Source organism: Strigops habroptila, chromosome 12 (assembly GCF_004027225.2).
Source record: "Strigops habroptila isolate Jane chromosome 12, bStrHab1.2.pri, whole genome shotgun sequence".
Taxonomy (NCBI): Eukaryota; Metazoa; Chordata; class Aves; order Psittaciformes; family Psittacidae; genus Strigops; species Strigops habroptila.
Genome location: NC_044288.2, coordinates 10476754 through 10501006, shown reverse-complemented (window position 1 = coordinate 10501006; position 24253 = coordinate 10476754). Strand labels below are relative to the sequence as shown.

At 42.1% G+C, this 24253-nt stretch overlaps 1 protein-coding gene across 5 annotated transcripts in view; it reads left to right on the top strand.

Annotated features, from left to right (window-relative positions):
- LOC115615536 (core histone macro-H2A.1) overlaps positions 1-16133 on the top strand; it is a 43303-nt gene extending 27170 nt beyond the window's left edge. For 2 of the 5 annotated variants that reach the window (XM_030503779.1, XM_030503780.1), the window contains exons 6-9: positions 2878-2977; positions 8351-8440; positions 10873-11047; positions 15397-16133. In XM_030503779.1, coding sequence (XP_030359639.1) covers positions 2878-2977; positions 8351-8440; positions 10873-11047; positions 15397-15562 — 531 coding nt within the window. In that variant the 3' untranslated portion in view covers positions 15563-16133. Of the gene's footprint in view, positions 1-2877; positions 2978-4408; positions 4500-8350; positions 8441-10872; positions 11048-15396 lie in introns of all 5 variants that reach the window. The other 3 variants (XM_030503782.1, XM_030503781.1, XR_003994079.1) reach the window with 2 other exon arrangements.
- Positions 16134-24253: the final 8120 nt, after the last annotated feature.

Below are 24253 nucleotides of genomic sequence, written 5' to 3'. Positions count from 1 at the left end.
ACACCTTCAGAAGTGTATCGGTGCCACAGTAGGCATTAGAGTCTAGCTAATAGATAAATGACTGCACGTCCTACAAGTTATGTCCTAATGGAAACATGATGTTCTGTACATCAACTAGTTTGTTTTTCCTGAGACAATTACAAAGCAGAGGCAGAGTTGTAAGACCTCAAGCCTGAGACATAGGGGTTGAATTTCCAAGAGACCTCAGTTTGTTGTCTGCAACAGGCATATTCAGTTTTCTGTATGAAACTCATACCAGAAACACTCCCAAGACTGTAAAGGTAATTTTGTCTGAAATAAGAAATGCAAGGCTTGGCTCAGAGAATACTCATGGATGTGCGAAGTGCCACCTGCATTTTATCCAACATGTAATTTAAATGTTACCTAAAGTTATGTCCATCTTTGCTGCACATGTATATGCAAGTCATGCCTATTTATATGTTTTTAAGTGGCTCTTTAGGGGATCACTTCTGTCTAATACATGCTTCATGCTATTGGGTAGTAAAATTGAGCAGTTACTCACTGGAGGATTTAATTCTATAGGAAAACTTTTGGGGTGTTTTAATTGTTTTTGGCCATATCACTAACATTGCATTGAACAGTGAATACAAAGTTTAGCTGCCATTCTAAACTGATGTATGAATGGCTGTCAGTGATGGGCAGCTTATAAAGCATTTTGATGTTACTGTTAAATTGAAACTTTCATTCCCACATAGTTGCTATGTAAGTCCCATATATGAGCAGGCACAGAGATAGGTTAGAGGTCTGAAACCAAAATGCTCTGCAGCCAGTACATCTGGGGCATAAACTTGTAGAACATAGGAATCAGAACATCACCTAAATGAACAAAATATGCTTAGGAGCATACTAAAATCTCCACAAAACAGTCTTTTGGTGTGTGCATGTGTTTTGTCATTGATTTTTATTTTTTTTTTTTTTTTAATTTTAAAATTCATCAAGTTTTTTTAACATTTTGGTTTGATTTGATTTGACTTGATTATTTTTTAAACAGCAGTTGCTTGTAGTCAAACTCAAGACTCAAACTCCAGTGTGAATAAGTCACCACGTGTGAAATATTAAAGGATTCTAAGCTATTTGGAAAGCAAGCCTGCTTAGGTTTTATTACAAATTCCTCAACAAACCCATACTTAAAGCAGGGCTGAATTACACTCGTTTTTTAGCCAAAATAACCCTATTTTGAGGGAGCGTAGTTTAGTCAAGCACCATCTGCAAATTACATGAAATTGCAGGCTTTTAAGACGAGAAAGAAGGTCAATTCATATAATCACATGAATGAAATGGAAACAATTTATTCATAAAACTTAAATACATGGATGTTGGCCTCCTTAAATGACCCGTTCACTTGTACTGGTTTCATGAATTAGTTCATATTCCCTATTAATAAACTTAAGGGACACAAGGAGAAGATTTGAAGAGTTGTGTTTATAGAACATGGAATACAAACCAAGAGACAAAATTATTATTGATGAGATAAATTGCTGTGCCTAAACGTTATGCTTCAGAGGTTGAACATGATGGGTTTGGGATCATAAGGAAAGCCTGGCTTAGCTGCAGCTGGCTTCAGGGCTTGCGTAAATGAACGAGAACTTTCTCTACTATCAATCAGTAGGAAGCAAGCTGTGCTTTACACCTCTAAGCACTTCCAAATAAACATCCTTACTAGTAGGACATGGCAGGATCAGTTTGTTACTATTGCTGGTCTGACTTTTTCATTGACTTCTTACTTTATGCAATACTTTGTAAGTCTTGCTCAAAATGTGTTGTTAGAAGTTGAAATCTGCACTTCCTCATATTTCATTAATTCTTTTTATTCTTTTAAGAACAGGTAGTACAGATGTGAGGTTAATCTCTAGAGATCATAGAAAGGTGTGGGTTGGAGGGGACCTTAAAGCTCACCCAGTTCCATCCCCTGCCACGGGCAGGGACACCTTCCACTAGAGCAGGTTGCTCCAAGCCCCTGTGTCCAACCTGGCCTTGAACACTGCCAGGGATGGGGCAGCCACAGCTCCTCTGGGCACCCTGTGCCAGCGCCTCAGCACCCTCACAGGGAAGAATATTTTCCTAATACGTTATCTGTGCTGGCTTCCTCAATTTACTGTGTGCCCATGAGAAATCCTTCCAATTTTGTGGCAGTTAAGAGAGAAATTGAAAGGTGTGCTTGAAATATATGGTATTAGTGAGAGGAGCTAATGAGCATTAATGGATGGGGGCAATATCTCTGTTGTCATAACTGACAAAAGGAAATAAAGCAAATAAAACGGAGCAAGAAGCATATAATAGTGGCTGCTTATGGGACATTCCCAGCCGGTTCCAAAGGCTGGAGAACTGTGCAAATGAAAACTGAAATGTTGCAATATAGAATGTGGTGACCACTCCTAAGGAAAGAAAAGGGAGCACGTCCCCTTGCTAGGCTGGAGGAATTGCTGGAGACACATGGGCTTTCTCAAGGATATGCTCATGTTTACTGGCTTAAAGGAGGAGGAGCATCTTTTATCCAAGTTTCAGTGCTCAAGGATCATGGCATGTTCCTGTAATTGGTACATAAAGAAGTGATCAGGGTGTCCTTCATCTGTGCTTTGAGGAGAAACAAATACCCTCTTATAAGAATCCCAGATAGTGGTCAGCATAAAGCCAAAGTAGTCCTTGTTAGTTCATGTCCTCCCAGTGTGAACAATGTTTGAGTCTTGTGTTTGAATTTTATTTGGATAATAACCCTCCTTTATGACCTGCCTTTTATTTTGCATATTTGTTTGCAGTGATGCTATCTCCATCTGTGTTGCAAAGCTCACTTTTCTGCAGCTTCTCTGTGATTTCCCAGCTGTCCTGTTATTTCCCACCTCATGCTTTTCTTTTCAGCTGAACCTTATTCACAGTGAAATCAGTAATTTAGCCGGCTTCGAGGTGGAGGCCATTATCAATCCTACCAATGCTGACATTGACCTTAAAGATGACCTAGGTAAATGGGGCATGGGTTGACACAACTAACGGTCACATGGAAATTATGGAACCCAGAATTTACTCTTTAGGGCTTCATACGTTTAAAAAGAGCAGAAATTCAAATCCTGCAGGTTCTGTTTTGTTAAAGAACTACATTCAAAATCCTTTTTCACCAAATCTGAACACTCGCAGCAATTGCCAGTCTTCCAGTTGATTTCTGTTAAAACTTATAAATTCTTTTCCATAATGATCATATGTGACTGTTAGCTATTTTGGGGGGTTTCTTATTTGGATACTTTGAGGACTAAAATACTTCTTTGTCAGGTTGTTTTCAAAATAAGCAGTTTCTCCATTCTCACTGCAATCTGGGTTTTTTTCTGATACTCAGAATAGGCATAAATATTTCTAAAGAGGAATGATTAAATAATTATTCCCAAATCTTTCCTACTTCAATTTCATGTTTAATTCAGTCAAATAATTTATTTCCATTCCATTTCAATTACTCCTTGGCACTTTCACAGTCAGCTGAAAACAAGTACTGATGTTATACCAACAATGAACTCGTAGATGGTGTATCGCTTCTAAAGCTGCTGTCTTGTTCCAGATTGAAAAATAAGTAAATCCTTCTTCAACAGAAGTCTGTTCTTCAGCAAAAGTTAAAGAAATATTAACTGCCATGCATTAAGTACTGCATTCCCTTCTTATTTGAGTACACCTGCTGCTGTCTTGGCTTTAAACTTCCTTAATGGAATACACCCCATAATTCTTCTACTACCGCATTTCCTATGGGAACGTACACGGTAATTTAACAAGAAAAAGATTTAAATCAGCCTTTCCCAGAAATATGTACATTTTTACAAGTGTCTCAGCCATTCAACACATAACTAGAAAATGTGCCTTAACCTTTAAAATATAAGAACAATCATTTCTATTTTTTAAAGCACATTCAGCACAACCCTGTCTGCAAGGACTGTCGTTTATAGAAACAAAATGATGCATCCTATCCATATGAAGCTTAGTGCCTGTCAGCTTATTGATGCTGACAAAATGGAGAAACTAGTTATTTTGTTTGGCTTGATGATCCTGAATTTCTTTTTTTAAACAGATTCCATATTTTAGTGTCATGCTCTGTGGGGAACTGGTTGTTCTAGGTTTCTGCCAAGTGAAATGGGGTATTAGCTGATTTTAAAACTTTGGAAATGATCTCATGTGATTGCTCTGACGTGTCATTTTAACATTTATTTGATCATGTCGTACTCAATATTCCTCCTCCTGTTCCCTACACCCCTTTCTCTACACACACCTGCACACACAACTCAGCATACTCCTTTGGCGCAAGGTTTGGAGATGTAAAGGTAGGAAAATATGGACGTTGGTACATGTGTAAATGTAGAGCCTGTGCTGGGTCTCTGTCCAACGTGGTTGATATACATCTGTTTACCTGTTGTAGTTGCAAGTTGTACAGGCTGACATTGCCACGATCGACAGTGATGCTGTCGTTCACCCGACAAACTCTGACTTCTACACCGGTGGTGAAGTAGGTAATGGCAAGTTCAGTGCTGCGGAGTTTGTATGTGTGTGCATGGTCAATCAGCAGCCACAAGCTTGTTGTAGCTATGCAGATTTGCATTCATTTCTCACTTCCAGCAGTCCTGACTGGTATTGAAAAAGAAACAAAGAATTACAAACTTAGTAGGCATTTTGGGGTTTTATCACCAAATCAGACTTTTCAGAAGTAACAATAGATTGCACCGCCAAAATTTGAAGTGCAGGAACAGTACGTTCAATGCAGGAGTGTGACCAAGGAAAATGAATTACCACATTGTTTGTTTGACATGTTAAGTGCCTGTTCTGAATGTGGTTTGAGTCTTGATCTTTAGACTTCTAACCAGTTCCAGTACACCCTCTCCATGCCAAGTTTCAGATGTTCACATCTGACATGCTGGAGCTAACCCATCTGTATTTTCTGAACTCTCAGGTTAGGGTTTTTGTGTTTTATGGACTGATTACCTCCAGAGCCCCACTCAACAGTCCTCACACCCACAAGCACACAGGTAGTGATGCTACACATGTTTTACAGGCAGTCACCTAAGCTACACCAATGAGAGAAGGCGCGATAGAAAACATGACATCTTAATTCAGTATCTCCAGTGTCCCCGGAGTAACTCCTACCTTAGTAACACCCCTCTCTGTGTATAGTATTTTGAAGGACTTTCTAAAAGGGTAGCAGTACTTTAACGGAGCTGCCTTGGTAATTGGAGAAGGCAACTCAGCATTTAGGCTGAATATGGAATTACTGGTAAGGGTGATGACCCACCATGCTTAAAACAAAGTCACCTGCTGCCAGGCTCTGCTCTACATCTCACCTTAACCTCATCATCACTATGCCAATGGTCTCCCTCCACGCCTGCAGCCCTGTTTCAGTACCTGCTTAGAGGAACATGTGTCCTGCTGTAGACCTAGCATGGCCCACAACTCCTGCTTCTTCCAAAGGGGCTACTTCCCAAATAACCTGTAGAATAATGTAGCTCTTCATGGCCTGTTGGGCAGGAACAGCTGTCACTTGGCTGGCTAAATATCATGCAAAGACATTGACATAAGTGTCATAATACCCTGTATCTGAAGAATATGCTTCTAAAGTTCTAACTTTCTAAAGTCAGTGCCTCCTCCCCTTTGACAACGAAATGCTTTGCTACCCTACAGAGAAAATTGTCTCTCGAAGCTGTACTGCTCATTCCTTAGCGTAGGTTCCTGTTGCCTCTGACTGCTGTAAGAAAGAATAGAAGTGCACAAATGCTTAGCTTCCAATGATTAACTTTTCCCCATCTAAAATTTTTTTTTTTAATTATTTTTAATTTTTGTTGTTTTTTTTCCCTAACAATTTAAATGTACTGGGGGTTTATCCTGAGAATTTTAGAGCCTAAATTTCTGCTAACGCTGTTTTCAACACTGATACCAATGCCTGCTTGGAAAGCATGAGATAATGATCTTATTCTCATGGGAGTGACACATATTTATGCCTGTGAGCAAATAAGCTACTAACCTTGAAGCTGTGAAGCAAGACTTCCATCAAGAAACTTGCTAATGTAGTGGAAAATGCTTAACTACAGTCTGTCCTTTCCCAGATGAAGCTAATTTACAGCACAGTTCTGAAATACAATTTCAATATAAACCCTTGCTATTAATCAGAAAGAGAACATAATTGAGGAGTAAATGCAGAAAACCTTACTGAGTCATACCAAATACTGCTTTTGCTCTTCTACAGAACAGATCTGCAAGCAGAGAGCTCAGTGAAATAAACTGACAGTGTTGTTCATTGCTTTTAATTATAAATTAATTCCCAGTAGAAGGGAAAAAGCTGATCCTTCTGGATTGAATTAAACCAAACTAGGCTAAATTCCATTAAATGTACAACAGCTTTGCAATGGCAAAGAAATGACCTACTTAATAGATCTTTTCTGTTCCTAGGTTCTGTGCAAGGCTTAATTATGTTTCCCCTTGAAACAAGAGAAATTAAGGATTATGAATGTCATGGGGTTTTGGACTGATCTGACTTCATGGACTCAAGGGGAATATAACTGGAATATAGACAAATATAAATAGGAATGGTATGGAAATACATACAACAGGGATATAACTAGAATGGAAGACTGGTGCTTTCCCTCCCCATCCCCTCTCTGTCAGAGTGATTGTGTAAGACTGCGGCATCAGGCTGGTTCAGCAAAGGGCATCGTGCTGCCCGGCACGTCCCTGCCTTGGAAGGGCAGCACGTATCCAGGCACCTCCATGCTGGTGTGGATCTCCTTCCCTAGCACTCTCCTAAGACACTTTGCTGCTATAGATAGAGCAGTTACTGCCTTTCCCAAGAGATTTGTAAGATCTGAGCTGTACAGGGATGAGTAACTTGGACTTTCAGAAAATTCTTAGTGAGGAGTTTGAATAAAGTTAGACTGAAGTATTTATATAAAAAAGCTTAAATGAGCACAAAAAGCAAATCACACTCTGACCTCCACAGTCTGACCTCACAATCCAGCTTTTGGCAAGCAGCCAGCATGAAGAAATGGTTATGAAAAAAGGCAAAAGGAAAGACAGACGTTTTATAATTGTCCTCAGCTTTTGTGCCCCAAAAAGCAACAAGCTCCCAATAGCAAAACAGAGGCAGGGCCACAGAGTCAGTTTTTGAATGCATTGTTTCCAACTTTTAATCTCCAGTTTGGAAGAAATTTAGCAAGGGTGTCAAAACAAAAGCATCTTGCAGTCCTGTTAGTGCTTAGAGCTATAACCCTATTTAGTAAACGGACTCTTGGAGGAGGGGCTCTGCTTCCTTGAGCATATACTATGTGCACTTCCATCAGAAAATGCATTTGTTTCTTTCTTCATCAGTGAAAGTAAGGGGTTTCACCAAATAAATGTCTAGATCTTTATAGAGATCCTAGTTCTGAATTGATGGAAATCAGTTTTCAAAGTAATAAATCAGAGCCTTTATGAAATATCACTGCTTTTTACGTTATCTACCTCTATAATTAATATGCACAGTGCAAAATTATGTGGGATGCTTATGTAGTTAGGAAAATGCTTTCTTGGGCTGTTTTTTTATATATTAATATTTACAACTAGAGCTGCAAAATAAGATCTAAACCATTTAGTGATGGACTGCCTTTGTAAACAGCATACCTTTTGGTTGCCCCGAAACACTGCACAGCTCTTCTCCTCCCAGAATGACGTTGTCCAGCTCCTTAGCTGTAGTTAGAGAAGTTCATTGGAGGAATATGTTCCTTAGAGATTCTCCTTATTTCTGAGGCTCTTCCTCTTGGTTAAAGGTGGCTCAACAAGCTGGGCAGTTACCAAGTAAAGCAGCCCGCTGCACTCACGAGACTGTTTCATTCCTGGTGCCACCTGTTGGGGTCAGGGACCAAGATCAGGTGAGTTTCAAATTCTTATTGTGGCAAATGGCTCTTTAAAGCAATTTGTAAGAGAGAGGGGAAAATGAATCTTAGGGGAAGGAATTATGAACCTTCGACCACTTTCGAGCTAGCACATCCTTCTGGAACATTGCACACTTACAGATGCTCGTGATAAGGAAAGAGGTAGGGATGTCATGTCAGATGTTTTGACATTAAAATCAGAGAACGTTAGCAAGGGATAAACCGAGGTGAGGTTTTTGGGTTGTTAGGGTTGTCTCTTTTGGTTTTTACTTTCTGTTGTTGTTGTTGTTGTTTTAATGAGTAGCTAATTCTCAAGTCCCAAAAGGTTTAGATCTTACTTTGCAGTCCCCCCCAAAAAAAACATGTTTGGGGTAGAAAACTCTAGAGGAATGTCATAAATAATGATGAGTCACATGTTTGTTGTGGAAACTGGGGTCAGATGAGTAAAATAACCATTCTCTGTTCAGGGAGCACTTTGGAAAAGAAAGGCGGCAAGGAGTTTGTGGAAGCTGTCATTGAGCTCCGCAAAAAGAACGGGCCGTTGGACATAGCTGGAGGTGAGGATCTGCGCTCGGGAACATGCAGCCAAAACACACAGGCTCTGGCTTCACTGTCTGCAGCACTCAGACAGCAGAGCTCCTGCTAGCGCACTAATACAACACTTGGGATCCTGCTGTCTGCACACAGCTTTTATGGGTTACATGATACTTCTATTCTCCAAAGTTAATATACATCCATTGCATCTTAAGTCACCTTTACCAACGCATTAGGGAAAGTGGTGTAATATCCCAAGTGAGAGCAGTCTCTTAACGGGTACACACATACACAGTGAACACTGATTATTAGGAAAAGCAATTCATGAGACTCTTATTTTTCAGAACAGTTGAGTCCAACTCTGTTAAACATCTGCTTTGCTGAAATGCTGCCCACTTTCACTGAACTTAAGCACGTGCTTAAAGTTCAGCATCTGCTTGGGCACTTGGTTTAATCAGTGCCGAAATCATCACTATAAAAGCTTATGACTTTTTGATGCCTAGTTATCAAAATTTATGTAATATCTGAGAAAAATCTACTATATGAGTAATAAAGTGTGGTAACGGCGATATATAATTTTACACCATCTGTGAAATTGCTGATACATGTTGTTCATATAGAAGGCTGATTCTGCCATCTGTGTTTATGCTATAAAAATAAATACAGTGTGCACAGTTTTGTAAACGAATTCTAACTAAAGCTGAAGGGGAGATGTAAGGCTTCAGCTCTGACAGGAAAAATTACAACTGTTTACTTCTGGTGCTTAATACATTGAGTTGAGTTTTTTTCCTTGCTTTTTAAAATTTTTAATAAATTTTTCTTGGAATTCTTGTTCTGCAGAAGTTTGTAGAATCAGTTATTTTTTTCTTACTTCTGTACTATTCCTTATCAGCCCAGACCCAGCTGCTCACAAATAGGTTGCAAGTTGGAGAGAAAAGATCCCCCAGATCTGAGGGCTGCTTGGCGGTGTTACCTCATTGGGAGCTCTGTACTACATCAAGAGAAACTGGCTTGCAGGGACTTGCTGGAGAGCTCTAGAGAAGAGCTCCTGCACATCAGTTTCTCAGTCATATGGGTACCCAGTTTTCAGATTTCTCAGTTATATGGGTATCCCTTTAATCCACTAATAACCAGGATCCTTACCTGGAATGTAACTGTAACCAGCACAGAATGCGTCCATGCTTCTCTCTTTCTACAGCAGAAGCATAACTTAGTTCCCCTTTCAGAGCATTTGCATTTGTATTAAGGGACAACTGCTCTTGGTAATGAACAGTTGTCCTCAACAGCATCCTAATGAGTTAATTAATGACTGCTCCAGAAAACAGTCCCAGAGAAATAGTAAAGTTGGTGGTGTGTGTCAATACAGTGCTTTATTATTGCAGGATGAAGTTATTATCCACATTTCACATCTGACTAGAGATGCATCAGCTGCTTTTAATAGATTTTTTTCTTGGATTTATGATGTATTCTGAATCTGCCAACATTTTAGTTGCACATTATGACAAATTAACATTGTCTTACACTGAAGCTGTTCAACATGTTGGGGATCTGCAAACCCATCAGAACAGAAATGCTCATGCTTCCATTGTCCTTCAGAATGTACTCTTCTGATTCACCTGCAGTCACAATGCCATATGACAAAGTCTATTTTCTCTTTCCTGCAGCAGCTATGGGATAGTATCCATATGTGATGATTGCGCTCCAAGAGGTTTTTTTCTACTATACTTAAATAACAAAATGCTTCATAAACATTCCAGAATGGAGTGGAGGATTTCTGGCCTCTAAGCACCTTTACAAATATGGGTTTTTATTATTTTTTTTTTAAATTACTGATATTTTTACTATTGTTTTTGAAGACATAAGCTGCCATTTTATCCCTACACTTTTGTGGCCGTGTATAATTATATCCCAAAGCGTGTTAGGGCCCTGACTCATTGTGCAGGTTCAGTGTATGCTCTTGTGAGTAGTGTGGTTTCTTTTTCCATACAACTTAAACAAATTTTATTTAGCTGAAGGTCACACAAGTCTTTATATGACTGTCCAGCACCTTGATACTTAGTGTAGCTCTGCAATAAACTGAACCAAAGCAAGATCATCCCTTGAACAGGTTTAGCTTCTAAAAGATTACTGCCTTTTTCCTTACGCGTTACACAAGTTTGCACAAACCCCAATTTAAATGTTCCCTTTGATGTCAGCCATGAATTCTTGCTCTCTCGAAAATAAGCTCGATTAGAGCTATGATTTATAAATTACCACAGCAAAGTGCAGCTGGAAATGGAAAATACAAAGTCTCTGTAATCATGTTGTTATATTTTAAGGCTGTGTGATTTGTAATCTAAAACATTCACCGGGGCTAAAGGAATGTCTGTCAGTTGTTTGTGATTTTAATCACATTTGCACTCTTTTAATCCTAAGGAGAGGAAAGCAATTATGTTTCACTTTCGGTTTTTACTAGCTGTTGTCAGTGCTGGCCACGGATTGCCTGCAAAATTTGTGATCCACTGTAATAGCCCAGGTTGGGGCTCAGACAAATGCGAGGAGCTGCTGGAAAAGACGGTGAAGAACTGCTTGGCTCTGGCTGATGAAAAGAAGCTGAAATCAATCGCGTTTCCCTCAATTGGCAGTGGCAGGTAAGGCTGTTACACAAACCCTATGCCAAATAGGTCACATTTTCGGAGTGCCATCTCATATGTTGTAGTCCCTTCTCATGTACAAACCCATTGCTGCAATGCTGACTTTATTATTCTTCATTTAAATCCATTCCCTACGTGAAATGTTCCTTTCAGCTTGGTTCAAGCTGTGTGCGGAGCCTGCAGTATGAACACTAGTTCAGTTCTGGCAGGTCTCATAGTGATCCCTGCAGAATCCTAAAGCATGCAAGTAGATTAAACAGCATAAAATGAACTTCTAAAGAGGATAGTAAAAGAGGGGTTTTTTTCAGACAATTTGTTCGTGTAAATTGGGGATGTGGAGAAGGACATGAAGAAAAGGGGTCTGTTTTACCTAGTTTTAGTGCATAATTAAACCTACTGCAGTGTATGTCTTAGAGTGGCCAGAAGATGTGGATTAGTGTTCATTTAAGCAGCAAACCTGAAATGCCTTGATTCTCAAGATTTGGTCTTTGAAAGCCAAAGTCTAAAGTTAAGGTCCACTGGCTTTGTACAAGGTGTCAGTGCCTGTGGAGTCTGAATACAGGCTATGCTGTTAATCTGAGGCTCTTGGGTTTAGGGTGGGGAGGGAGGTTTAGAACATTTGGACCTTAGTGATGGCTTAGTATGAGGCCAATTCTAGGCTGAACAACATGGTTGTGTATTTAACTCTGAACAACTGCCCCCTTTGAATTTGCCATGGAAGAAGTTGGATGAGGTACAGGAAGAATATTGTTCCCATTGTTCCGTGTTGCAACACTAGATTAATTCCTGCCTGTTCTGTGGGTTAGAACAGAAAGCACTATTTGAGCTGTTGGGTGAATAACAATAAAGAAGTAGACGTTTCATATAATAAATAAGGATAATAAATTTAAGCAACTTGTGTGAGTGAAAGCTCCAAATAAGGTTAATTTGCATGACAGGCTTTTTAAGAGGATAACAGGAGCAAACTTTGTGCAACAGTAGAGGAATACAGCAGAGGGTTTGTACTAACCTGTTGAATTAGCTGTGAGGTTCATGGGCTAGTCAGTACAAAGAGAAGCTTTGAATTGCTTTTGGGAGAAACTCTATTCCTCCACAGCCTGTAGAGCAACTATGGAATTGGTTATCTAAAAGCAAGGCTATGTAAAGTATCATCTTCCCTGTTTTTCCTGGAATGCTCCCGGGGAAGAATCATTCCCAACCCTCATTGTGAAGGAGTTGATTGGTATTGGAAGATGATGAAACCCTGAACAATCATTAGATTCACATTCTGTTATGAAACCTGATTACTGACAGGCAAGATCTGAGGCTAAGTCCTCCACTTGGCATGTGCACATCGTTCTCGCTCAAGCCAGCTGAAGTGGTGCTTTTAAACGATGGAGAGGAATCAAAAAGCCTTGAGAAATATATGAGGTTGTGTATTTTCTTTTTCCTCTTAATTAGAGATACTCAAGCATAGATTAAATTTGGAGAGAACATAATATATTCTGACAATGCTCTTTTACTTGTCTTTATGAAGTCAGAAGCATTAAAAAAAAAAGTCAAGCTTTTAAAGACAGCAAATGCCAAAGACACCACATGTATGCAGCTGCTCTCATACAGACATCTGTCAAGCAGACATCACCCAATAAACCCACATAAACAGTTTCATTCTCTTTTATAGTTGAGGAATGGGATTACATGAGGGCAGTTCAAATAAATCACAGGGGGAAATAAAATCACATACTTGTAGCATTCAGTGGGCCAGATGCTCAGCTACGGCCAACTTGTGGAAAGCACAAGTTGGGTGCGGTGCAGAGGTAGCCTGGAGTTCAGTCTGGTAGGGCCAGCAGGAGAAAAGGGAGAGTTAGGGATTGAATGTAAAACCATCCTTGGAGTAGGGATTTCATCCTGAGGCTCTGACTTTGATCTGAATTGACGCTAGCTTGGTAAAGCCTCAGACTGCCTTTTCACAGGAATTTAATTCAGACCACTAGATCAATGCAAGAGGCTTCTGTTCCTTGCAGCCCACACATGGCCACATGGTCAGCTCCTTCCTTCTCATTTTTCTACTCTCACCTTTCTTTTGGGAACATGGTTCTAAACAGTTTACATTGTTGGCTGCCCCATGTGCATGCCTCCCTCTAACCAGGCTGCTGTTCTGTCACTTGCCCTGAGGTGACCACCCTGCTGAAGTGGCAGTTGTATGACTCCAGTATCACCCCTGAGTGATTCAATAGCAGTGCATACCCTGATTTTGATGCTGGCCTGCATGACAATTCCTGCTCAGGAGCAAAATTCCTTAAAGATCTGTTCAATATATGCCAGGATACAGGATTCACAAGTAACTAGCAAGCAATCAGCTGTGGAGGCATGCTGAGTCTGTGTCTTGTTCTCTAGGTAAGCTGATAGTAGGAAGCAGCTCCTATGTCAAAACTATGCTCTCAGCTGATTAACTTGTCACCCAGCTGATTTTCCCTGACCAGCTCATTTGGCTTCAGAATAGTACAAGGGTTTTTCACAATGCCTTTTGCCTTTCTTTTTTTTCCCCTTCTTCAGTAAAAGAAGAAAAATGGTCATTTTTCAGAAGAGAAAGAAACAGCATGAGCTATTTCATGCCATCATTTTTGAAATATAACAAGCATTATCTTCAGGCAGCAGGTATAATATCACATTATGGGCAACACTACTACAGTGTTGCTCTCGGAGTATATTTTATGGTAATGTGCAGTAAGTGGGCCGTGACACAGTTGCCTTTCTCATTTTGTGTCTTGCAGCATGTAATAACAAGGAGAATACAACAGCATTTATGATCAGTGTGGTGCTTCAGTGAGCAAATGCTAAGCGATGTGGTGCCTGTTAGTGCCGGAGGTGGATTTAGCCCAGCTTCTTGGAATTACTGAGGAAACTGAGAAACTCAGCCACTTGTGTAATCTGGGACTTAGTAGTAGTGTTAATACTACATGCTTTATAATGGGGAGTATTGACCATCATGGATCTGCAAGTGTATGAGGAGCCAGGTGATGTGCAACGAGCTCATTCCAATTCTGTTTGGGTCCCACTCATAACAACAGTGATTGTGTCCCATCTCCTTCAGGCTGGTTACTGCAGTGTGCTTCACTGTGGTTTAGGGAGTGCTTGGACTTGGGCTACAGTGAAACCCCAGTCAGTGGGCAGCAGTACTTCATGAGTAATGCAGCAGCAGAGCTTTGGCCTCATTCAGTGTAGTTACCAGGAGTTTGCCATGACCTATAAAACTTACAGTTCTAGCCATGGCTTCGTTCAGACCGTTCTACTTGTGCTTGACCTATTCTAAGATTAGATGAAACTTTTGGACAAGGGCTGCTGGGTATAAATGTGAAAAAGCTTGTGAGAAGGGGTCCCAGATTGGGCAGTGAGCTTTGAAATTCAGTCATGCAGAGTTTTGTCTGCTGGGAAAGCAGCAAGGATTGTTCTGTTTGTCTGTGGATTCTCTAGGAGGAGGCAGGAGCTGGAGGAGTAAAAGGAGGAGTAGAAAGACCTCTGATTTTCAGATCTCTGAGCTGATACCAAGCAAATGTCTTTCAAGATATTTTTCTTAGGACTGCACTTACATTGAATCAGCCTGTAATTAAAAAGGATGTAAGGAGTGTTGGAAGTGCTGCTGAGGCTGGCTCTGAAAAGCCACCAACTCCCTTAGGCCAAGACCTGACTCAGTTATTTCAGCTTCCCAAGCCCAGTCAAGTTAGACTTGATCCCATGCAGACAAGGCTTGTTGTGACCCAGGAGGGTCTCCCCATCATCAGCCTCCTTTACTTGTCCTACCACATCTGAAGTGATCACAGTGCTGCTGGAGTTGTTTCTTGCTACCAAACTACTAGAACTCATTCTCTTTTCCTTTCCAGTCTGCAGCAAGGCTGTACAAGTAACTTTTAAAATTTTATGCTCTATTATTAACCATTAGCAGGGGTAAAACCATTTGTACTCTGTGTCTTTTCATGCTCCATTTTCTCTATCAAGTTCTCTGTCCCTTCTTATTCTTCTTTAATGGTTGGTTTGTTTGCAGGACAGGTTTGACTCTGCAACTCTGTGATATATGCTGCTTCCTGACCCCTTCAGGCTCTTGGTTTTCTTGTCTGTACAATGAGAATAATTGACCCATCAGATACTGTAAGGTTCAACCCATTAAAGTGTGTAGATTCTGTATCCATATTTTAGGAATTTTGAATATTTTAAGTCTTGCCTAAACAAACAATTTTGCAGCTTCTAATTCAGGCTGTAACCACTGGGCCTTGCGCTGGTATTTACCTGTCACATTACCTGCAACGTTGCACCATCCAAAGCTGGAACAGCAAGTCTTGATTTTCCTTTCTTGTTTTTGTCTCTCCTAGGAATGGCTTCCCAAAGCAAACGGCTGCTCAGCTGATCTTGAAAGCCATCTCCAGCTACTTTGTGTCAACAATGTCCTCTTCAATCAAGACTGTGTACTTTGTGCTCTTTGACAGCGAGAGTATAGGGATCTACGTGCAGGAAATGGCCAAACTAGATGCCAACTAAGCCTGGAAAGCTGCAGTACCAGCCCCCTTCTTCTAGCCCTCATCCTCCCCAAATCCTTAACTCATTGTGGAGCAGAGCACCCCTTATTTTAAATTTTGCTCATCTAGGGGAATAAAGGTGGATTTTTGTTGGTTTTTTGTTTTGTTTGGGGGTTTTTTTGTTTGTTTTTACTTTCTAAACTGTTTTCTGTTGGCACTGATAGTTGGCATTACTGCTGTTAATGCACTGTATACCAGGCATTGTCTGACCTTAGTGTAATCTAGGAGATTTTATAGTTTTATTTTAATGAAGTCTGGATTGAGGCAGAAAGCTGTTAGGAGTATGTAGTCTTTTACTTGTGAAAGAAACAGGCCAACCCTATTTTGTAACTGTGTTGTGGTGCTTTATCGATACATCGAGTGGCGTTCATTTTTTAAAAGAACAGATGCTATAAACCTAATTTGTGTTTGTTTATTGTCTTAATGAGAAACCTGGAAGAAAAAAAAACCCAGATACAGAAACCCTGTTGTCCTTAATTATATTTACAATTTTGAGACTGTGTGAATTGATTTAGTAAAATGTTTGAACTGGTGCTGGTGGTGTACTTGGATTAATTTTGACCTTAAGCCTTTGTCTTCTAAGTCATGGATAGTTAGTTCTGAGAGGGACAGATCAGAACTGGTGGCCTGGAAACTTGTGCGATGCTGAGCCTCTTGCCTGTGCTGGCTGGACATGAGTGCTCAGAGATGTGCTGGGTCAGGGCTTTTTCCACTTGGTGCTTTGGATCCTTCTGTTCAGCATCTGACGTAAGTGGTGGTTTAGTTTAGGAAGTCAAAGCCTTTTAACCCAAGCAAGGCCTAAGATATTTTTAACTAGTTCCAGCCATTTAATATTGGCCTGTTTGAAGCCATATTCATTTTTCCAAACATTTATGAGCCCAGTTTGTATTGGTTGCCATATCATTTGCACAGCTGAAATCCATACCAACATAAACCCTTACAGCAGCCACTTAGTTTTGTGAGAAAGAAGAGGTTGCACTTCCAAAAGCCATTGCCTGGGAGTGCTCACTCCAAGAAGGAAGCTCTTCCTTTGAAGTCTTTAGCCTGCTTTTGAGGTAGGAGGCACACATTTTCCATCTCTGTGGAAAACTTCAGTCACTGATGAAAGAGACTGAGTGGACCAAATCCAACTGGCTATTCAGTCAGCTCAGGAATACCAAATACTAAAGATACATAGCTTAAGGACTTCAGTTTAATTTTGAAGTGTGTTACTGCAGTGGCATGGATTCTTGTGAGGAAACCCAAAACTGCACTTCCCCCAGGTCGCACTAGGTGTCACTGAGAGGATTGGAAAACAGAATAAAGCACAAATGAGCAGGTACCTGCGGGAACACTTGGTGGGAGAAGGGCCCTAATCTTTTCAGCACAGAAGGGGATTTTTAACACAGAAGGAACATGCACATCAAAATGTGTGTACAGGTGACAGCTTCTCGATCTCTTTGCACTCTCGAGTTTACTGTACAACTAGTATATAACCCTGTGCAACCAAAATCAGTTAGCAAAGGTTCTCTACAACACCTTGAACAAGGAAGATGCTTCACTGCCATCCCATGGTGGGCCAGGCCACAGCCCGAGCACTTCCAGGAAGTCTCTCTTCCCATTCTAACTGGTAACTATGGACCACGTTTTGCTCCTGTGCACAATCACTGTACACAGAGGGTGAGCTGGTCTGGCCCAGCCTCTCCATCAGTATTCACCCACCTTTCCCACAGCCTGAAGAACATTGCTCTCAGGTCCTCAGATCCAGTAGGCTCTGTCAAGAAAGACAGAGATCCCAGAACCCACTCGAACTCAGCCACACAGGGCAGCCCACAGAAGTTATGGCATATATTCAAGAGCCTGAAAAAGGCCATGTCATATTACATGCATAACAAGGAAAACAAGAGAAGGAATTCCTGCTAACACGCACTGCAGCCAGGATAACATTGCTTTGCGAAGTTCCCTTGCATTTTGCTTGTTATAAACAAGATAAATGTGCAGGCTCCATTTGCAATAAAATAAACTAATTGCACTTTGGGATTGCCACATATGGCAAAATCCCAGTTAAAATGCCTTTATAGCTCATTCTCTTACTCAGAAGTCCATTATGGATCTTACCTGAAAATAATAGTTCAAATGGACATTCTTTAACTATTTCAATACTTTAAAAGGTTAAAAGCAGTTTATGGCCAACGGCATTTTCAACTCAGTTTCAAATCCTGCTCTCACCACTCCCCTGCTTCTAGTTAACTGCCTTTTTCCACAGTACAAAAATTCATTGTAATGCTGTCCTTAGGGTGCACCAAATTGGGTAACTTTAGAAGCTCCCTCTGATTTTACAGCCCATCATCCTCCTGAAGCTTCCCTCACCCCGAGCTGTCAGCCTGTGTGAGATGTGTAATTACCCTGCCCTGTTCATGGCCTGGTTGCCAGGCTGGATGTAGCTGCAATTAGCCCCCAGAAGAAGCCTGGCTGTGCCCCAGAGAGGAAGCAAGCAAAAACACAAGTTTGGGGGTCATTTCCCCCCCTAAAGGAGAGAGCTAATAACCATGCTGTAGCTCTCTGAATCCTTTTTCCCCTGAAGTCCTTTCTTTAATCCTGAAAATGGGAGCAATGAACAACATTTGTGTAACCTTTACTTGCCTGAAATGCTTTAGGAAGGGCAGATTATTTGCTAGCAGTAGTGCTGATGCATCTCCTGCCTGGTTAGTGTGCTGGTAGACAGGTGAGACTTTCAGCCTCATGTTACATCCCACTGAAACCAGCCCTCCAGACTTCACAATTCATTTAAGGTACAGTAACAAATCCCACTGCATTTCCTTCAGCTCCTCACTGGATGTCAACCTTTTGGATGATGAGCTTTGCTCTTAATTATCCTAGCAGTTTAAAGCTGATGATAATATGTACCATTGAAGACTTAAGACTCCAAGCCCATTGTGAGGACTGCAGGGCAGTGCTGCTGGTTGCTGCCTGCTCATCTGAAAGGATGGGGCAATGAATGCCCCAGGCCACAAACAGGGATTGGAACTGGGAAGAGTCTTAGCCACACTTCCATAGCTCCTGTTGGAGTTAATCCTTGCTTGGCCACCTACTTGTGCTGATGTAACCCTGAATTTGCCAAACTGCTAAATCTGAACATCTGGTGACAGTGGTGGGTTTTATGATGCTCCATTTTGCTGGTTATTTCCAGATGATTCGGATTTCCATGTGCTACATGTACATTTTCAAAGAAATACCTGCAGCTTTAAACAGCATTATAACCTCAGACATCATCTACAAGACACACAGGACATTCCAGGCCCACGTTCGGTTGCTCCTGCACTGTTTTTCCCCAGGTATTGATCACTCTTCCCACCAACTAATTAGTGCTCTGATCACCTACTGCATGATCTCCCTGCTATAAAGTACAAGGGCATCACAGAGGCTCCCTCAACTATCACCCCGCAGAAATACATCACACATCACAGCAATGATGGGGCAACATCACAACATTTGTTCTCCAGAGATTCATCACAAATGCTTCCATGTACAAGATATCATAATTATAAAGTGTCATCCAAGGGCTCATTAGGAGCAGCATCAATGTAATTATAATATGGGTATTAAGAGCTAGGAAAGAGAGCTTGTAACCTTTCAGCCTCCAAATGTACTAAGGAAGAGCCAAAGAGCTGGGTTTCTGTACGAGTGTGAGAAAGAGAATCAGGCTCATTAGGTGCAAGCAAAACAGTTTTAGAAATGCCTTTTCCAGTAAAAAGGGGAATTGGGAACTTTTCTATTTGTAAACTCTGCAAAAAACAGAGTACATGCATGCAATAACCTGACAGATTAAGAAATCAAAGTACCCCAAAGGGAAAAACAACAGCACAGACAAACATCAGTACCATACACAGCCTGAAACAGCATTAAACCAAACAGGCACAAGTCTGCAGAACAACATGGTTCTGATTTCCCAGCACTCATTAACACCATGTTCTTGTGAGCTCCCTTCCCCTTGATCCTAGCTAAAATCAGGTTTTCTAGCCCGAAAAATATCCCACTGACAGGAGCTGCAGGTGCCCGGGTACCTGAGGCTCAGGTCTGCAGCTGGTGGTAACCAGCCACATACTCTGCTCTGCAATGGTTTTACGAATGACAGTAATACCCAAAGTTGTAACAGCAACTCGGAGGGAGCAGCGTAATTGATAGGTCTGAAGAGTGCAGGTAAGTAGAAGGATTGTTTCTCTATCCCTGGCAGGAAACCCAAGGGAAGCCGGGCTATTGCACACTGACTAAAGCGCTTGAAAATTGCCACCGATTCCTTCTCGTGTAGAGTTCTTCAGAGATTTAGTTCATTCCTTCATAGAATCCTACTTAATGCCTCCACAACTCATGTTTAACCATTATCACTAGCAACCTGCTCATAAATGCTTCTTCCTTGTCAGACTCCACGAGCAGGAATCAAGGGCACAGGATGCCACTGGTTCCAAATGCGGAGGAAGGAGCGACAACGCTTCCCAGCGTAGCCTGTGAAATCCCAACTCTTCCACACTTTTCTACCAGCCTGGTTAACAGCAGAAATGTGATATTCTTGTACCTCGAAATGACTAGAGCCTTCTTCGGCTTAGGAGAATAAATTAAAGTTGAGCCAAAGTATGCCTCAGCTGCAGCAATGGGCAGATTGATTTGCTTTCCATCTGGGAGATTAAATTCCACTGCCAAAAAAATGGCACCAGCATAATTAGCTGTCAGTCAAGTTGCAAAGAGACAGACTATGTGGGATAATTGAAAGCCCTGCAGCTTCTCATTACATACTACAGTAGCCCTATTTGCAAGTTTCCACCTTGAGGAGGTTCTCCAAACATGGTCAGGATCGTACGTATTCCTCCTGGCACATTCCTCTGAAGTGAAACAGGAGTATTGTGCAGGGATGGATTAATTCTAAGTAACTTTCACTTAACCTAAGTTGCTTATAATATATTTGTCAACAGCCCCTGACAGCTCCACTAGGCTTTAATTGCCAGCAAATCCAAACAGCAGGAAGGAAATGGTAGAGTCTTCAACCCCAGTTATACCCAGGAGACACCTTTACAGGCATGAAATCACCTCCCTCCTTTCTTCTCTCTCCAGGCACTATCCTTCCCCTGTGAATTCTCTTATTCAGCAAATTGCAATTCATAATGAAGCTATCAGTGTGCCATATTACAAACATGTATGTTTCATAAAATAATCTACTCTTTTCCCTTCCTCATTTCACAAGGCCTAAGCCTGCCTCAGCTATTGCTAAGCACACAGGAAAGTTTAGGAGAAACAAGTAGTCCTGATGACTGGCCCAAGCCTTGCTGAAGGCTGTGGGGTCATACTGGAAATGGGGCAAAAGGCAAAATACTTTACAGCTTTCATCCTAAAACCATAGAGAATATCATAGAACAGTTTGGGTTGGAAAGGACCTTAAAGCTCATCCAGCTCCAACCCCCTGCCACGGGCAGGGACACCTTCCACTAGAGCAGGTTGCTCCAAGCCCCTGTGTCCAACCTGGCCTTGAACACTGCCAGGGATGGGGCTGCCGCAGCTTCTCCGGGCACCCTGTGCCGGCACCTCAGCACCCTCACAGTGAGGATCCTCTTCCTAATAAACCAGCAATCTAGATCTTTTTCCCAAGTAACTTTCTCACCAACAAACCAAGGAGAATCAGGTCCATCCGCTCACCAGTTCCGTTTTTAAACAGAAATCAATCACTGCCATCCCCAGACCAACGCCTCGGCCATCCTCTGCTGTGCAGGGGAGGATGCAACCGGAGCACTCACCCTCCAGCTGTGTTACCTGACCACATCTGCACTGATGTGTGCAGGTGACCCGAAGTGGGAGGGAATGGGGGAGGCTTTGTGCACTTCGCCTGTTTTGGCAGCTTCGACGTTCTCCAAACCGGGAAAGTTACTGCTTCCCACAGAAGAGGGAGCCAGTGTCACACCTCCCGCATGGCTCCGAAACCTCCGAGCTAATAAAGCCCAGCCTAATACACTAATAACTCTTCTTTAAACCGGAGCTTTCATTATAAAGTGTAATTTATGTTCACCTTTAAGAGCACCACAACCCTGAGCCCTCTCACAGGCACAGATTTGCCTCTTGCCTCCCTGCAGCACTTCCTCGAAGCTGGGAGTGTTTCCAGACCCAACGGGACTCACTGGTGTGAACTGGGAGCCAAACTGGGAACAGAACAAGCGGTTCATAAGATGACTAAAGCCGGAGTAACCAGCTCACTGCTGTGATGTGGTAGGAGACTGGCTTGGCACAAAAGAGGCAGCAGAAAATGGTGTGAAACTCTTCCTGCTTATTCGGGCTCCATCAGAAATACAAACAGGCCAATCTACTCTATCTAAAGGGAGCAAGTCAGGATTTAGTGCACAGCCAGGTCTCACACTGGCTTATCCTCATGTATGTCAGGAATGGGAAAGTTGCCCCTCGTGCCTGTGCACAATGCCCCTTTCTGATTTATTAGACAGTCCCCCTTTTTTGCCTCAATTACTTACTTCAAAAGGGGGTGGAAATGGGACATTCCTCACCCTAATACTAAATGCATGTAGTCAATAAAAGAGAAAAAACACTGAAAAATATTTAAAGGGAGGGTGCTTAAGTTACTGCAGCCCTTGGGAGCATTAATGTATGTGCCAACAAGTTACTGTATGTGGCTTTAACATGCTTATTTATTCTGCCCTGCAATAAAACCCTGTTTTAAATAGTGCCAAAACCTGTTTGCCATGGCAACCCCTCATCCCACATGTGTTCCAGTAGTACTTACCAGCACCTTCTTAAAGAGAAACACACAGCAGGATGAATGGCTCATGACCTGTGGGGCATTTCACAATGTTTTAAGCACCCAAGTAAATATTACCTTGGACTGAAACGTTTCTTCCAGGTATTTTTTCCATTCTTGAGCAGCTCTTTAAGCAATGAAGCGAAGCTTGTTCCTTGCTTTCTGCTCTCCAAGTGGGGCTCTAATGACTTGGACAAAGCACAGAGCCTGGTTTCTACCTGGCAGGTCTCAGGTGGTGCCTGTTGGTTGGGAAGCATGGTAGGAATCAGCTGGTCTCCCGTGGTTTCAAGTGCACTGCAGCTGTTCACAGTGTCATTAGTCATCCTTTGCACTGACACAGGAGAAGAGATTCTTTCCCTTCTCCCATCTGCACAAAATGTTTGCTCAGTCTAGCCACTGGCCTTTAAATCCAAGTGGGCACATGTCCATAGTAAAAAACACATAATACTGATGTTATTCTTACAGTTCTGCAAGCGCCCAGCCCAGGAAAGGGTTTCATTCTGCCTTCTTTTTCCACTGCTCAATTTACTGCTGTGCCTTAAAAAGCCTGGGGAGATACATCCACGGATCCCAGCAGCAAACTGCATTGAGTGGAATAGGTGTGGGTTAGACTGCTGATCTTCCAGCATCAGGGCTCTGCAGTGTGGGAATCCCTGGAGGAAGCCAGGTTCCTTGGATTGTTCCCCTCTGGGCTGTCTGACCGCAGCTCAGCTAGACACAGCACTAAGTGAAGGACCAGTTCCTCAGCCTTTCCGGGTACAAATTCCCAGTGGCTCACCAAGCAAAGCCTGATTGATGGTGGCCATTTCTTTTATTATCCTTGGCTCTGTTTGTTCTGCCAATGCATCTGCTGCACACAAGCAGTGGAAGGAGCAGCCAGGCAGGTTCTGCCCAAGGAGTGGGGTTGCCTCCAGGAAGACTTAATCACCAGGAGTTACCCATCCACCCTTCCCTCCTGCCTGCCTTCTCCCATCTCCTTTTGTGGGTTTCACACTCCTTCCCTTCCCTTTCTGTTGCAAAGAACGTTGTATTTCCCAAATTCATCACAGCTCTGTACACAACAATGCTGCACCTTTACTCGCTGGCTTTGGAGAGGGCAGTGCCAGCCCAGCATTCCGCAGACAATCAGGAATTGCTGGTGGAGCTTCCAGGACAGCTGCAAGAAGCCCACACACCAACACAGCCCCCAAAAGCCCTCCCAGCCCCCAAGGAGCATTCCTAGGAATACCCCACCACCACCGGAGGCACTGCCTAGGTGTGAGTCCATGCTTGGGACATCTGAGGACATGGCCATGGACTCTACTAATAAGATTGCTAAGAGAGAAATTAGAGATACTTTAGTCCTCTGACATCATATAGAATCATTTAGATTGGAAAAGACCTTTAAGATAGAGTCCAGCCATTAATCAAACACTGCCAAGTCCACCACTAAATATCATTAATTTCTCCACAAGAAAGTTCAGTTTAACCCTTACCAAAAGGAATCTCTGAACATCATCAGCCTCTCCTGGGCCACGCACTTTGCCTAGAGCTGATAGACTCCCCTCACTCCATCACCCAGCTAAATCCCTGTCCCAGGCCCTGCTGCAGGCTGTGGTGGGAGGGAGAGGGCTGCTCCCAAGGCACAAGGAACATGACCAGAAGGAGTTGCAGAGACATTCCTTCTTGTAGCCAGGTCTAGAGAAGAGCTCTCCAACACCCCAGAAAGAAACCCTAGAAAGCACCAAAACAGTTGTTTTAAAAATAAATAGATGTATATTAAGCAAGAAAACAGTGTATTCTTAATGCTCCATTATTAACGGTGCTCAGAAAAGGATTTTCTGCTTTGCTGGAGCATGTAACAGGCTTAAATAAGAACCCCTATCAGAATATAGCTTCATAATT